The sequence below is a fragment of the Bison bison genome, unplaced genomic scaffold, assembly GCF_000754665.1.
Source record: "Bison bison bison isolate TAMUID 2011002044 unplaced genomic scaffold, Bison_UMD1.0 scf7180017864141, whole genome shotgun sequence".
Taxonomy (NCBI): Eukaryota; Metazoa; Chordata; class Mammalia; order Artiodactyla; family Bovidae; genus Bison; species Bison bison.
Window position 1 is genome coordinate 529,833 of NW_011494713.1, and position 14,655 is coordinate 544,487.

Here is a 14,655-nt window from a genome sequence, read left to right on the forward strand (position 1 = left end):
AAGGTGGTGTTTTTCTCATCTTACATATAAAGAAATAGCATAAATAATTTGCCCGTGTTTATTCTAATTTCTACTTAGTCTAAGAATTCTGCAATAGAGCAAGAAAACTACATTACAAAATGAGAAATGCACATGAAAACTGCTTTAATTAAAATGCATATTTTGTATTACTAGTGTGCAGAAGACTCTCCAGACTAAAAACTGTCTGCCTATTAAAGTCCAAACTTAGATACAGCCCCAATACTCTTATAGAATTGTTCCTCAACTTTGACACAAATCCTCCATCTTGCCCCCTTTTAGCCTATTCTACTACAATTACAAATGGCCAAAGAGTAGTAAAAATATTTCTGAGGGAAAGAGCTTTGCAGGAAGGATCAGGATTCTCACTATGCCCCTTCCAGGCAAATAGTAGGCAAATAGGTAAGAATGATACCAGAGCGCTCACAGAGCTGATGTAAAAGACCAAAGTAAAAAATATACACATAAAACACATAACAGAAATACTTCATACACACTGGTAATCAATGAATATTTTACCAGACACACAAATGAAGACATTTTATATTATGTCTAAAAATAATGATTTAATATCAACTTTAAAAAAGAAAGGGACACTCAGAAAGTGGGGGTGGGGTGGAGGAGAAGAGCAGTACACATGCGAGTTTTCCCACAATTAAACCACATTGTCTAGGAAGACAATCTATCCAGTACACATATATAAATAAATAAATAAAATTCCTCATAGTATAAAATGGCCAGTTTACTTCAATTTTCCCTAGAATAGGAAAAAAATTTCTTCAAAGCCAATCCAAAACTCTCTTTGGTTAAATGTCATGCTTACTTACAGAACCTTTAAATTATAGATTTGTTTTCCTGGGTACTGGGAGAATAGAAAAGGTACTTTGGATAATGGCTGTATATTATTATCTTTCTTGGAAAGAAAATATCCTTCCAGAAGATGAAAACCTAAAATCACCCAGATGAAAAGATAAAATAGCTGCTTCCTAGAGCATAACTTAGCCTAATAATCTTACATACATCTTACTAGGCCAAGAATTATATATATTTCATATTCAGTGATGGTGTATATACTTTCAAACTGTAATTCAAGTAAGCCACAGCTCTAAAATTAACAAATAGTGCTATCTTAACTCTTACCAAACAGCAAAAGCATGTATCCATTATCCCTATCAATTCAGGCAAGGTGAGGTCTTTAATTTTTATGGTGCCATCCTAAAAGAAAGGGGAAATATGACATATAAGCTTTTTAAAAATGTATGGTTACTATGTACAGTAAATATTTTAAAGTATAAATTCTAAGAAAACTCTATCTCATCATCTGATAAAACTAAGGGGTCGAATTAACTCTGTATTCTTAAAAATAATGTATCTTAATAAGTCGTCAATACTAAAAATAAAAGCCTAATATAAAATAGAATAAAGGTCTTTATAAAAAAATGAGTCAAACTAACAAATATTTAAAAAGCACAGTTAAAATTAGTTTTGAACATTAATAAATATGAAGCATTTTAATGAACTGAAACTATTTACAAAGAAAAAAAATTTTTTTTAATTTTCCTTAAAATGATGTATGTCATAAATTTTTTAACAGTTTCCACTTATTTAACATATCTTTCTTCAAAAACTATGCAAAATTAAACTCTGAGGCAACTATGAATGAACTTCTAAATCAATTCTCATTGAGTAAATTTCTAGTTCACTACAAGCATTTTATTTAATATATTTAAAATTTAATCCTTAATCAATTACCTTGGTATTTATACTCAAAACACTTTGAAATATTAATTTTAAAAATGCATGCATATACAAATTTAGAACAAGCTTTTAATGAGACCTTTGTTAAAACTTCCAGACAGATAACTAACTTGTTTACATACCCGAGATGCATTTAAGAAAATTTGATATACTAAGTTTGATTTCCATTATTAATCAAAATGTTTTAACATATGAATAACAAATAATAAAACACAAAAGGCACAATGGTAACAACCTTGATAGCTTGTTCAAAATTGAGAACTTTTCGATTAACTTGGTTTCCAATCATGCCAGCATCCATCTTGGGATCCATCATTTCAATGGCAGACATGGCTTCAAAAAGACCAAATCTGCAATAAAAAAAATTGACTCTACAAATTATATTTGAACCAATAAGCTTATCCAGATTCCCACAATGGTACAAAAATCATTACAGTATTGAATACTTCAAATAACTACCCTATTCTAGGTATTTAGTCTCCACAACTTGCTATCACTTCTATTTCAATTAAATAATCCTCCTTCAACATAAAATTCCTTCCATGTACTTGTCACTCAAATCATTTTACATGCACTATAGGAAAAGAATTAAAAGAAAAGCTGTTTTTCGTTCTTCCTTCAAAAACTCTGCACATTAGAAGATTTGGGGGAAAAAAGAGATCAACTGATCAGCAATGGATTTCATTTTGCCTTCTTTATTTAACACTTAGAAAAGTATGTTTGGAATAATCATTATCAAATGTAACTTGCAGGTATTTTTCATTTTCTTTACATCTTGAAAGTCTAAAAATCTGGCACATCACCATCTATAATGCCCAAAGTTTTGGCAATTACATAAGAAAAAAAAAAAAAAGAAATCCTGATGGTCTGGTATTAGTGGCTTATTAGCTGTGATACAGTATGGCCTGAACAGTTAGTATATCTTTAATTGAGATATGAAAAATGAAGAACCTAAAAGAAAGTATGATTGGCCATCAAGCTACTGACTTTCTAATTTGCTTAGTCTAAGCCAATAAATTACTAGGAAAATAAAAGAGATCTATCTATGTTACACTACATCATTTCTCTCAGAAAAGCAGCAGCAGTAAGATATTAAGAAAAATAAACAAATGGGATCCAATCAAACTTACAAGCTTTTGCACAGCAAAGGAAACCATAAACAAAATGAAACAAAACATCAACAAACAAAAAGACAACCTACCGAATGGGAAATAATATTTGCAAATGAAGCAACCAACAAGGGCTTAATTTCCAAAACACAAATAGCTTATACATCTCAACAACAATAAAAACTATCCAACTGAAAAATGGGCAGAAGACCTACTTAAACATTTCTACAAAGAAGAAATACAAATGGCCAATAGGCACATGAAAAAGATGCTCAACACTGCTAATTAGTGATTTTCAAATGAAAACTACAAGATACCACCTCATACCAGTCAGAATGGCCATCATTAAAAACTTTACAAACAACAAATGCTATAGAGGCTATAAAACAAAGGGAACCTTCCTGCAGTGTTGGTGGGAATGTAAATTGGTACGTAAGTATGGTAAGCAAGTATGTAAGAAAGTTGGTACATAAATATGTAAATACGCAGAACAGTATGGAGGTTACTGAGAAAACTAAAAACAGAATTACCCTATAACCCAGCAACCCCACTCCTGGGATATATCCAGACAAAACTTTAATTCAAAGATACACGCAGCCCTTTATTCACAGCAGCACTAGTCACAATAGCCAAGATATGGAAACAGCCTACATATTTACTGACAGATAAATGAATAAAGAACATGTGGTACATATATTAGCTTGGTGGAAAAGTAATTGTGGTTTTGCATTGTTGAACTTTGCTGTTTAAAGTTCAACAGCATATTAAAAAGCAGAAACATTACTTTGCCAACAAAGGTCCGTCTAGTCAAGGCTATGGTTTTTCCAGTGGTCATGTATGGATATGAGAGTTGGACTGTGAAGAAAGCTGAGCGCCGAAGAATTGATGCTTTTGAACTGTGAACATGTTGGAGCAGACTCTTGAGAGTCCCTTGGACTGCAAGGAGATCCAACCAGTCCATCCTAAAGGAAAACAGTCCTGAATAGTCACTGGAAGGACTGATGCTGAAGCTGAAACTCCAATACTTTGGCCACCTAATGGGAAAAACTGACTCACTGGAAGAGACCCTGATGCTGGGAAAGACTGAAGGCAGTAGGAGAAGGGGACAACAGAGAATGAGATGGTTGGATGGCATCACCGACTCAATGGACATGAGTTTGAGTAAACTCCGGGAACTGGTGATGAACAGGGAAGCCTGGTACACTGCAGTCCATGAAGTCACAAAGAGTCGGATATGACTGAGCAACTGAACTGAACTGAACTGATGCTACTGAAATTTGCTGATACTAGAAAATATTCTTAAATAAATGTGATTATGTTATACATCATTTTAATGCACACTTCTCACTTTGCATTTTTTTGCTAATGACTTATAACTTTATGTTTATTTTATATGTATTTTAGACTAGGGAAATGATGTTAAGACAAAAAGAAAATCTGAGCTATTTTCCTGAGTTCAAAATGGGTGGTAAAGCAGAGACAACTTGCAACATTGACAACGCAGTTGGCCTATGAACTCATAACAGATGTACAGTACAGTGGTGGTTCAAGAAGTTTTGCAAAGGAGATGAGAGCCTTGAAGTTGAGAAGCACAGTGGCTGGCCGTTGGAAGTTGACAGCTAGCAACTGAGAGCATCATCGAAGCTGATCCTCTTACAACTATAGGAGAAGCTGCTGAAGAACTCAACGACGACCATGCTATGGTGGTTTGGCATTTGAAGCAAATTGGGAAGGTGAAAAAGCTCAATAAGTAGGTGTCTCAGGAGCTGACCAAAAATAAAAAAAATCAGCATTCTTAAGTGTTATCTCCTTTTATTCTGTGCAACAACGATCGGATTGTGATGTGCTACAAAAAGTCGACTGTATACAACTTCCAACGATGACCAGCTCAGTGGTTGAGAAGAAGCTCCAAAGTACTTTCCAAAGCCAAATCTGTACCAAAAAAAGGTCACCGTCACTGTTTGGCAGTCTGCTGCCAGTCTGATCCACGAGCGCTTCCTGAATCCCAGTGAAACCATTACATCTGTGAAGTATGCTCAACCAACTGATGAGATGCACCAAAAACTGCAACACCTGCAGCCAGCACTAGTCAACAGAATGGGGCCACTTTTTCTCCACAATGCCTGACCACACATCACACAACCAATGCTTCAAAAGTTGAAGGAACCGGGCTACAAAGTTTTGCCTCATCCACCATATTCATTTGACCTCTTGCCAATTGACTACCACTTCTTCAAGCATCTCTACAACTTATTGCAGGGAAAATGCTTCTGCAACCAGCAGGAGGCTTTCCAAAAGTTTGCTGAGTCCCAAAGCATGGATTTTTATGCTACAGAAATAAACTTATTTCTCATTGGCAAAAATGTGTTGATTGTAATGGTTTCTATTTTCATGAATAAAGATATGTTTGAGTCGAGTTATAATGCTTTAAAATTCATGGTCTGAAATTGCAATTACTTTTTCACCAACCTAATACAATGGATTACTGCTAAGGCATGTAAGTCATGTCCGACTCTGTGCGACTCCATAGATGGCAGCCCACCAGGCTCCTCCGTCCCTGGGATTCTCCAGGTAAGAACACTGGAGTGGGTTGCCATTTCCTTCTCCAATGCATGAAAGTGGAAAGTGAAAGGGAAGTCGCTCAGTCGTGTCCGACTCCTAGCAACCCCATGGACTGCAGCCTAGCAGGCTCCTCCGTCCATGGGATTTTCCAGGCAAGAGTACTGGAGTGGGGTGCCATTGCCTTCTCCGATCAGATACTATAAACCTGTATTAATTAAAGGCATTCTAGCATACACAGATCAAGAGAAAACAATCTAAATCCACACAGATTTATGTAATCCATGTAATTCCATGTAAGAATTACAGATAATAAAGACGGAATTTCAATTAGTGGAAAATCAGTGCATTAGTCAATCAATACTATTAAGATAAGTGGTTAACTACCATGAAAAAGTGATATCTTTGATTTACACAATTAAACACAAACTCCAGGCAGATTTAAGTTCTAAACCTAAGACAAACAAATGAACAAAAATTTTTCAATAATTTACAAAGCTATGAAGAAAAAAGTTGGATTACTCCAGCTGTGTAAAATATTAAAAAATTACATGCAACAATAAATTTGTCAGTTAAAATATAGACAATTATCTGGGGGAAATACTTTTAATACAGGCTATTTTGAAAAAGTTAGTATACAGAAAATACAACTAATTCATACAAATGTTTGTTGTTGTTTTAGTTACTAAGTCATGTTCGACTCTTCTGCAACCCCATCAACTACAACCTGCCAGGCTCTTCTGTCTATGAGATTTCCCAGGCAAGAATACAGAAGTGCGTTGCCATTTCTTTCTCCAGTGGGTCTTGCTGACCCAGGGATCGAACTTGTATCTTCCACATTGGCTGGTGGATTCTTTACCACTGAGCCACATGGGAAGCCCAACTCATAAAAATATGAAAAGGCAAATAATCAGAAGAAAAGTAGGCAAAGGACATAAATGAACAATTAAAAGAGAAAATATAAACTACTGATATGAATAAAAATTAAAATGTAATCAAGTAATGCAAAACAAAATGATGGTTTTTTGGGGGGAGGAGTAAGGAAAATTTTAAAAAGCAAGCATACTCTCATATACTGTTGGCGTGTAAACTGATAAAGCCTTTTGTGAGGGAAATTTGGCTGACTCCATTAAAATCCATTCATTTGATTTCTAGGCTTCTGTCTTCAAAATTATCTGCACATGTATATGTATAAAGCAGTTGTATAAACTAAATTCACACTTAGTTTTTCAATTTTCCCATGCTACCAATAAATGCTGCAATCTGAAAGTCCAACAATAGGGACACCATGAACAAATTATCATAGTCATTTTATAAAATAAAAAGCAATTTTAAAATGAACAAGGCAGAACTATTACATACTAAAATGGAAAGAACTCTAGGATATAGTGAATGGGAAAGAAATCTGCAGTACAATACAGTCGACCCCTTCTATCCACAGTGGATTGGCTCCAGACACCTTGGCAGATGCTGGAGCCCCTTACATAAAACTGCATAGTTGAATACTGCTCCGTATATCCCCATTTACAACTAACTAGTTTTATAACAATGACTATCTCCAGACAAGGAGCGGAGACTGTGTGGGGGAAAAGGTATCATGGGAAGTTTTGCTTCATCCCTAATGTTTAAATCTGTTAAAATACAAAGTATCTATTTATTACTATACGAAAACAACTAAAGAAAAGTTGTTATGGGCACAATTAAAACCCTAGATCAATAAGATATCTGTCTAATTAGTAACACTGCCATAGAAACTATAATAGCAACAAGTTAGCTATTCCATTCATTCAACAAATGCTCAGTGCCTACTACTACCTGCAAGGCACTGTTCTAGGCACTTGAGATACATGAGGGAGGAAAACAAATCTGACCACTTCCTGAAGCTCACATTCTAGTGGCAGAAAACGGACAACAAGAAAGTAAATTACATAGGTAGATTACATAGAAGGCTAGAAGACTGTACATGCTAGTGAGAGAGTCATTTCCTAGGCAGGTTGATAGGAAATCTAGGGGTCCCCAAGGAGAGAGGGGTCTGGAATTCTCAAGGAGGAAGAAAGGACAAACTTTTTTTCTTTCTCCACATTCCTTAGGATTATATAACAATAATGTATCCTGCCTGAGGACAGTCTCTAGATTAAGGACAGTCTTTGGATTAAACCTTCTGGCTAATTCTGTTATCTTAAAATGTAAATTATGGGAGTAGGTCTGATGAGGTCTTTACAACCTCCAGACATTCTTTGGATTCATTAGAGAGTATATAACTTCATTGTCAACACTAGCAAGCGGGTACTCTTTCTACCCCCTTCTGATGCCTATGTCAGAAGCTTTCTCTATCTCCTTTATACTTTAATAAAACTTTATTACACAAAAGCTCTGAGTGATCAAGCCTCGTCTCTGGCCCCGGATTGAATTCTTCTCCTCCAGGGGCCAAGAATCCCGGTGTATTTGCGTGATTCAACAACAACCTTTCACTAGGGGGTGGAAATGACACTTAAAAGACGATATGGATTAAAAGGATACAATTTTAAGAGATGGTCATGGTAGGCTGCTGGTAATCATGATCCCTGGGCTCAATGACTAAAACCCTGGGGAAACGAAAAGGATCATGTTCCTCTTGTGATCCTTCTCAAATGCTATTCCACAGTCAGCAGTCACGTTCCTTCCTGAACTAGCTTATGGTCTGATTTCATTACATCCTTCCTATAACTGCCAGTGGCATCAAATAATGATGTTCTCAAAGTGTGGTCCCTAGATCAGCAGCATCAATCTCACCTGGGAACTTGTCAGAAATGCAACTTCTGTGATCCCACACTAGACCTACTAAATAAGGAACTCTGGGGGCGGGTCCCAGCAACCTATGTTTTAAAAACTCTTTCAGATGACACTGATATCACTAAAGTCTTAGAAGAACTAAATTTCAAATTCTACTTCTCCTAACCAAATATCCAATCTTGTCCACTTACTGATTTAAAATTTCATACCTCCAACCTTGAAAATTGAGTCTGGCCATAGCAGTATGAAACAGTGGCTACGGGAGTATACATATAATTAGGCATTTCCTTTCATTTACCTAGGGATTCTCAATCTACTTTTATCTAGGCATTTACTCATCTGTTTCTGGTCATCAACCAGCCTGTCACATATAACATGCAACCAATCAGTTCAATTCAGTCACTTTGTGTCTGACTCTTTGTGACCCCAGGGACTGCAGCATGCCAGGTCTCCCCATCCATCACCAACTCCCAGAGTTTACTCAAACTCATGTCCATTGAGTCCGTGATGCCATCCAACCATCTTATCCTCTAACATCTCCTTCTCCTCCCATCTTCAATCTTTCCCAGCATCAGGGTCTTTTCCAATGAGTCAGTTTTTCACATCAGGTGGCCAGAGTAGTGGAATTTCAGCTTCGTCATCAGTCCTTCCAATGACTATTCAGTACTGATTTCCTTTAGGATGGACTGGTTGGATCTCCTTGCTGTCCAAGGGACTCTCAAGAGTCTGCTCCAACACCACAGTTCAAAAGCATCAATTCTTTGGCGTTCAGCTTTCTTTATAGTCCAACTCTCATATCCATACGTGACTACTGGAAAAACCACAGCTTTGAGTAGATGGACCTTTGTTGGCAAAGTAACGTCTCTGCTTTTTAATACGCTGTCTAGGTTAGTCATAACTTTTCTTCCAAGGAGCAAGCGTCTTTTAATTTCATGGCTGCACTCAACATCTGCAGTGATTTTGGAGCCCCCCAAAATAAAGTCTGTCACTGTTTCCATTGTTTCCCCATCTATTTGCCATGAAGTGATGGGACCGGATGCCATGATCTTAAGTTTTCTGAATGTTGAGCTTTAAGTCAACTTTTTCACTCTCCTCTTTCACTTTCATCAAAAGCCTATTTAGTTCTTTTTCGCTTTCTGCCGAAAGGGTGGTGTTATCTGCATATCTGAGGTTATTGATATTTCTCCCGGCAATCTTGATTCCAGCTTGTGCTTCATCCAGTCCAGCATTTTTCATGATGTACACAGCATATAAGTTAAATAAGCAGGGTGACAATATACAGCCTTGACGTACTCCTTTCCCAATTTGGAAGCAGTCTGTTGCTCCATGTCCAGTTCTAACTGCTGCTTCTTGATCTGCATTCAGATTTCTCAGAAGGCAGGTAAGGTGGTCTGGTATTCCCATCTCTTTAAGAATTTTCCACAGTTTGTTGTGAATGCAACCAATAGCTTTTCTCAATAAATTTCACATCCTGTACATCTACTCTCAAGGAAAGGACCAGAAGTCACAGTTTCACTAGGTACAACCTCTTCCCATCACAACTAAAGTCAGCTGTCTCAAAAGAGTTCACCAAGGTTAAAAAATATATAATTAGTGTTATACTTACAGCTTTGAAAGGTAAATTTACTCAGACTTCAAGGAATACTACTGCACACAAGACAAAGTAGAAATATTACACTACACTACTTCAAAGGATACAAATACTTACAGCTTATCATGAAGCAGTTCTCCCAACTTTAATTCTAAAAGAAACAAAGAGAAAAATCTTTTGAATAATACCATATTTATATTTAACTGTTAATTCTAAGAAAAAAAATGAAACAAAATATTAGCACCTGGAAAATGTGCTTAGAGTCCTTTATACTTCATTTTCTAAAAAATGGTCATATTATTCTACTCAATTACTAATATAATGTCTTCTATGCAGTGAATATTTAAATAGTAACTATAAATTGAACTTCTGAGAATCTAGTAAGTGACCCACCCATCACAGGCCACAATAATACAATCAGAATTATCAGACTCATTAAAAAAAAATCGCTAATATATTTATCCCTATATAAACTTTTCCACAGAACTCTAAGCTATTTTTCAAGTTGTTTTTAAACCACTTGGCATCATAATCTAATCTCTCTTTGTCCCAGGAGCACTGTCAAGACTATTTTTTCTTTTGGCTGCTCTGCATGGCTTACAGGGTGATCTCAGTCCTCCAACCACAGATTAAACCCACACCCTTTGCAGTGTAACTGCAGAGTCTTAACCACTGGACCACCAGGGAAGTTCAAAAACCATTTTTTAAAATCACACTTGATTTAAATAAGGTAGAAAGCACTTGAGTAAACAGCTGATCAAGAATGTTTATCCCCTGTAAAGCAGCTGTTCTCAACCTTGCCTCATATCAGTATAAATTGGAGAGCTTTTGAAAATCCTAATGTCCAATCAGCATCCCAAACTAATTAAATTCTAAGAGTGGGACCTACACAGTGGTTTTAAAGGACTCCAGATGATTTCAGTGTGCAAGGAGGATGAGAACTACCTCTGTATCATTTTTAAGGAGCTTAAATGTTGATGGTCAAATCCTGTGGAAGATATAAACAAGCAGTTTTCAGAATTTTACTAATCCCCCTAGTTTATTATAAGTTCAGTAACATTTGGTTTTTAAAGTTTCATGTACCTTCCCCAATGGCTCACGTGGGTAAAGAATCTATCCGCAATGCAGCAGACACAGGAGACGCAGGTTTGATCCCTGGATTGGGAAAAATCCCCTGGAGAAGGAAATGGCAACCCACTCCAGTATTCTTGCCTAGAAAACCCCATGAACAGAGGAACCTGGTGGGCTACAGTCCGTGGGGGTCACAGAGTCAGACACAATTGAGCAACTAACACTTTCATGTACCAAAACAAATAAATCAATGAGAAACATTTATCAAAATATTACAATAAAGCAGAACATACAACAGTTCTCAAAGATGGTCTGAGAACCCAGGAGTCTGTGACATTAAAGTTGTTGTTTTTGTTTAGTCTTTAAGTCATGTCTGATGCTTTTGTGACCCTCTGGACTGCAGGCCGCCAGGCTCCTCTGCCCACGGACTTTTTCAGGCAAGGAAACTGGTGTGGGTTGTCATTTCCCTCTCCAGGGATCTTCCTGACCCAGGAATCAAAGCCGTGTCTCCTGCACTGGCAGGCAGATTCTTTATCCCTGGACCACCAGGGAAGCCCAATGTTAAAGTTACTTTTGTAATAATACTAAAAGTTTTTTTTCATTGTGTTGACATTTCCAATGATGATGCAAAAACAATAGTGTAAAGAGGAAAAGGGCAGAACTGTAGTTTCAGCACAAATCAAGATAGTGGTCCCTAGCAAAACAGCGTATTCTTCATTTTCATGCACTTTCACTTAACAAGTCTTTGATGGAGACAGTAAAAGTTACTAATCTCAGGGCAAGGACCAAAGTGCAAGTGAGGCATGTAGGGTGCAAAATTTAACGAGGTACTTTCAGATAGTACCTTAAGTTTTGTACCCTATATGCCTCAGTCATTTCATCCTAGGGCTGGTCCTGATATACCTAATTAAATTTCAATCTCTTGAGTACATCTTTTTAATATTCTATTTGATAAACAGGAAGCATATGTAAACACTTCCTCTGCTTACCAAAGTAAGAGACTGTCTCAAAGAAAAGCTCTTACATAGTTATCATGGAACACCACTTTTACTGGAAAGAACATGACAAGTTATAGTCATTTGAACTTGACAATATAGCAGGTTTTTTTAAAAAAATAAGAGTCTGTCACTTTAAGAAAATAACCAATAAGATTTATTGCCAATGACAAAATTTGAACTTTCAAAAAAAAAAATCAGAACTCTGGAAAACACATATCGGCTGCTATGAACTTGACAGTGTCCCAATACTTAAAAAGGCTTTCCTGATTATACTGGTGCTGATATTATTAACAAATTTGTTTAATATTATATAATGAAGTGTGTCAACACCTGGAAGATGTGCTTAACTCACTAAACCAATATTTTGCAAATGATAATGCATGTCACAAAATTAGGCATGGATAAAAGATCCAAAGTTACAGACAGACCAATATACTTTATGTAACAGAGCATGAAAGGTCCACTGATAGGCTTTCAGACTGCACACTGCAAACTAATCTTTAAGAAACTATCACCTGTTAAAAGTTTTGGTGTAGTAGCAAATTACCTAAAAAGTTCCCTAATCTTTTAACTACACATTTTGTGAGGCCAGATTTACTTCTAATGTTTCAACCAAAACAACATGTGGCAACAGATTGAATGAGAAGCCGCTATGGAATTCAGGTGCCCTCTATTATGCCTACATCAGAGATTTTCAAAAGTATACTTGAAAATAGTATATAGTGGCGTATCCACTCTTCAAAGTTGTCCTGTTTTGAAAAATACATTTTTCATTTTTAAAATGTTATGCTGACAAGCAAAGGGTTTATTATCATTTTCAAATAAATATTTTAAAAATTTCTCAGCTTCAAATTCTAATAAACATCAATATACATATAGCACACATAAACAACACTTAAAAAAGCCCATGTGCTTGCATGCTCAGTCATGTCCAACTCTTTGCAACCCTGTGGACTGTATCCCACCAGATTCCTCTGTCCATGGATTTTCCATGCAAAAATACTACAGTGAATAGCCATTCCTCTCTCCAGGGGACTGCTTCTGACTCAGGATCGAACTTGTGTCTCTTGCATTGGCAGGTGGATTCTTTAGGAATGTAAAGTAGAACTGATGCCAAAAAATTTGAGAACTGCTATAATAATTTATCATAAACTTTAGAGTAGATGTGGGTACCAGTTTCACTGAACACTCCAGAGAACTAGGAGCAAGTAGATCACTCTGGACACTGAGTTCATCATCTGAAGAATGAAGGGTTTTACTAGATGACTCCGTAAAGTTCCTTAGGACATCCTCCCTTTTGCCTTGGAAATGAACAATGAACTATAACTTGTACCTGGAGTATGGATTTGCAGTAGTGCTAAGCACTTGAAGCATATATTCATTCTCCTGGAAAAAAGTAATCTAACAGGATGAGAAAAACATGCAACTATTTGATATTTTACCATCTTACAAATGAGAACATAATTTGTACACTGAAGTTACAGATCTCTAAATATGTCTACACATAACATTATGAATGATGGTTAAATTTGCTGCTTTCTTCACTATGAAGGCCCTATTGAATCTATGACACAGCTGGACTCCAGTACCATTATACAGTAATAATTAACAGATGAATTAAAGTTTATCTCTGGGATAAAGGTGGCCAACTGAACACATGCAACAACGTTTAATTCCCTCCTTAAATTTTATTTCAATAATTAAGGTGAAAAAAAAAATATTTTTTAAGAAAACTATGAACCTTAAGGAAGAGAAAAACTAGCTGTTGCAAAAATAATACAACGAAATTAGGGAAACTAGGAAAAAGACACACAAGTAATTTCTTAGCAAACTCGAGAAAAATAATACCAGCAGTGAAGTGTGAAGCTTGAGTCATTCAGTCATGTCGGACTCTTTGCTACCCCATGGACTATGGCCCACCAGGCTCCTCTGCCCATGGAATTCTCTAGGCAAGAATACTGTGGGTTGCCATTCCCTTCTCCAGGGGATCTTCTGATACAGGGATCAAACTGAGGTCTCCCGCACTGCAAGCAGATCCTTTACCATCTGAGCTACCAGCAGTGGAGAAAGCCAAAATCAATCTGATTTATCAATCATCTTTGAAAGTGAGGATAAAGACAGGCTGAAATGTGGAGAACTGAGCCATCAGACAGCCCAAAGCCCTGCCCTAATGTACAGATCAGGATAACTACCCCTCCCCTCACCTTGGGTAATACTTAAGATTTTCCTTGAAAGGGGCAAACCAAAAAATCTCCCGGACAGGTTATTTGAAGGCTAGGGTTCAGTACTGGAAAGAAGGGGCATTAAGTGAATACATGACAACTCCAGACTTCTTCCCCTATTTAACGTGCAGTCAAATGTCGAACCTCAAGCAGATGAATTTTATCTACAGAATATAATCTTTCGAAGAGGAAGGAGCTATGTAACTGACACCATGGGTTCTCCAACACAAAAACCAAGTCAGATCACCTGACATTGACATGCACAGCAGAAGAGTCCTGCTCAAAAATTCAAGTTGGCTTTTTGGTCCCTGAGGCAACAAAGGATTCTCAGATACCTGAAGTAATCCTCTAACACCGAAGATAGAAACCAAGAAAATAAACTTAAAAAGGCAAGTTGGAAGAAAGACACTATGTAGGCAAAATTTCAAAAGAAATATTATTATCTTAGAGATAAAATAGTTTAACCCTGAAACAAAACCAGGAAATTTTACTTTTATTTAAAAAGAGATATTCAAAAAAAGAGAGAGAGATATTTGGGGGGGGGGGGGGGGGGGGAG

The 14,655-nt window shown here is 36.7% G+C and overlaps 1 protein-coding gene across 2 annotated transcripts in view; it reads right to left on the minus strand.

Annotated features, from left to right (window-relative positions):
* Positions 1 to 14,655, minus strand: part of NAA35 (N(alpha)-acetyltransferase 35, NatC auxiliary subunit) — an 88,469-nt gene that overhangs the window by 64,040 nt on the left and 9,774 nt on the right. For both annotated transcript variants that reach the window (XM_010840045.1, XM_010840044.1), the window contains exons 3-5: positions 9,925 to 9,958; positions 2,012 to 2,126; positions 1,159 to 1,233 (exon numbers count right to left, since the gene is read on the minus strand). In XM_010840045.1, coding sequence (XP_010838347.1) covers positions 1,159 to 1,233; positions 2,012 to 2,126; positions 9,925 to 9,958 — 224 coding nt within the window. The remainder of the gene's footprint in view (positions 1 to 1,158; positions 1,234 to 2,011; positions 2,127 to 9,924; positions 9,959 to 14,655) is intronic.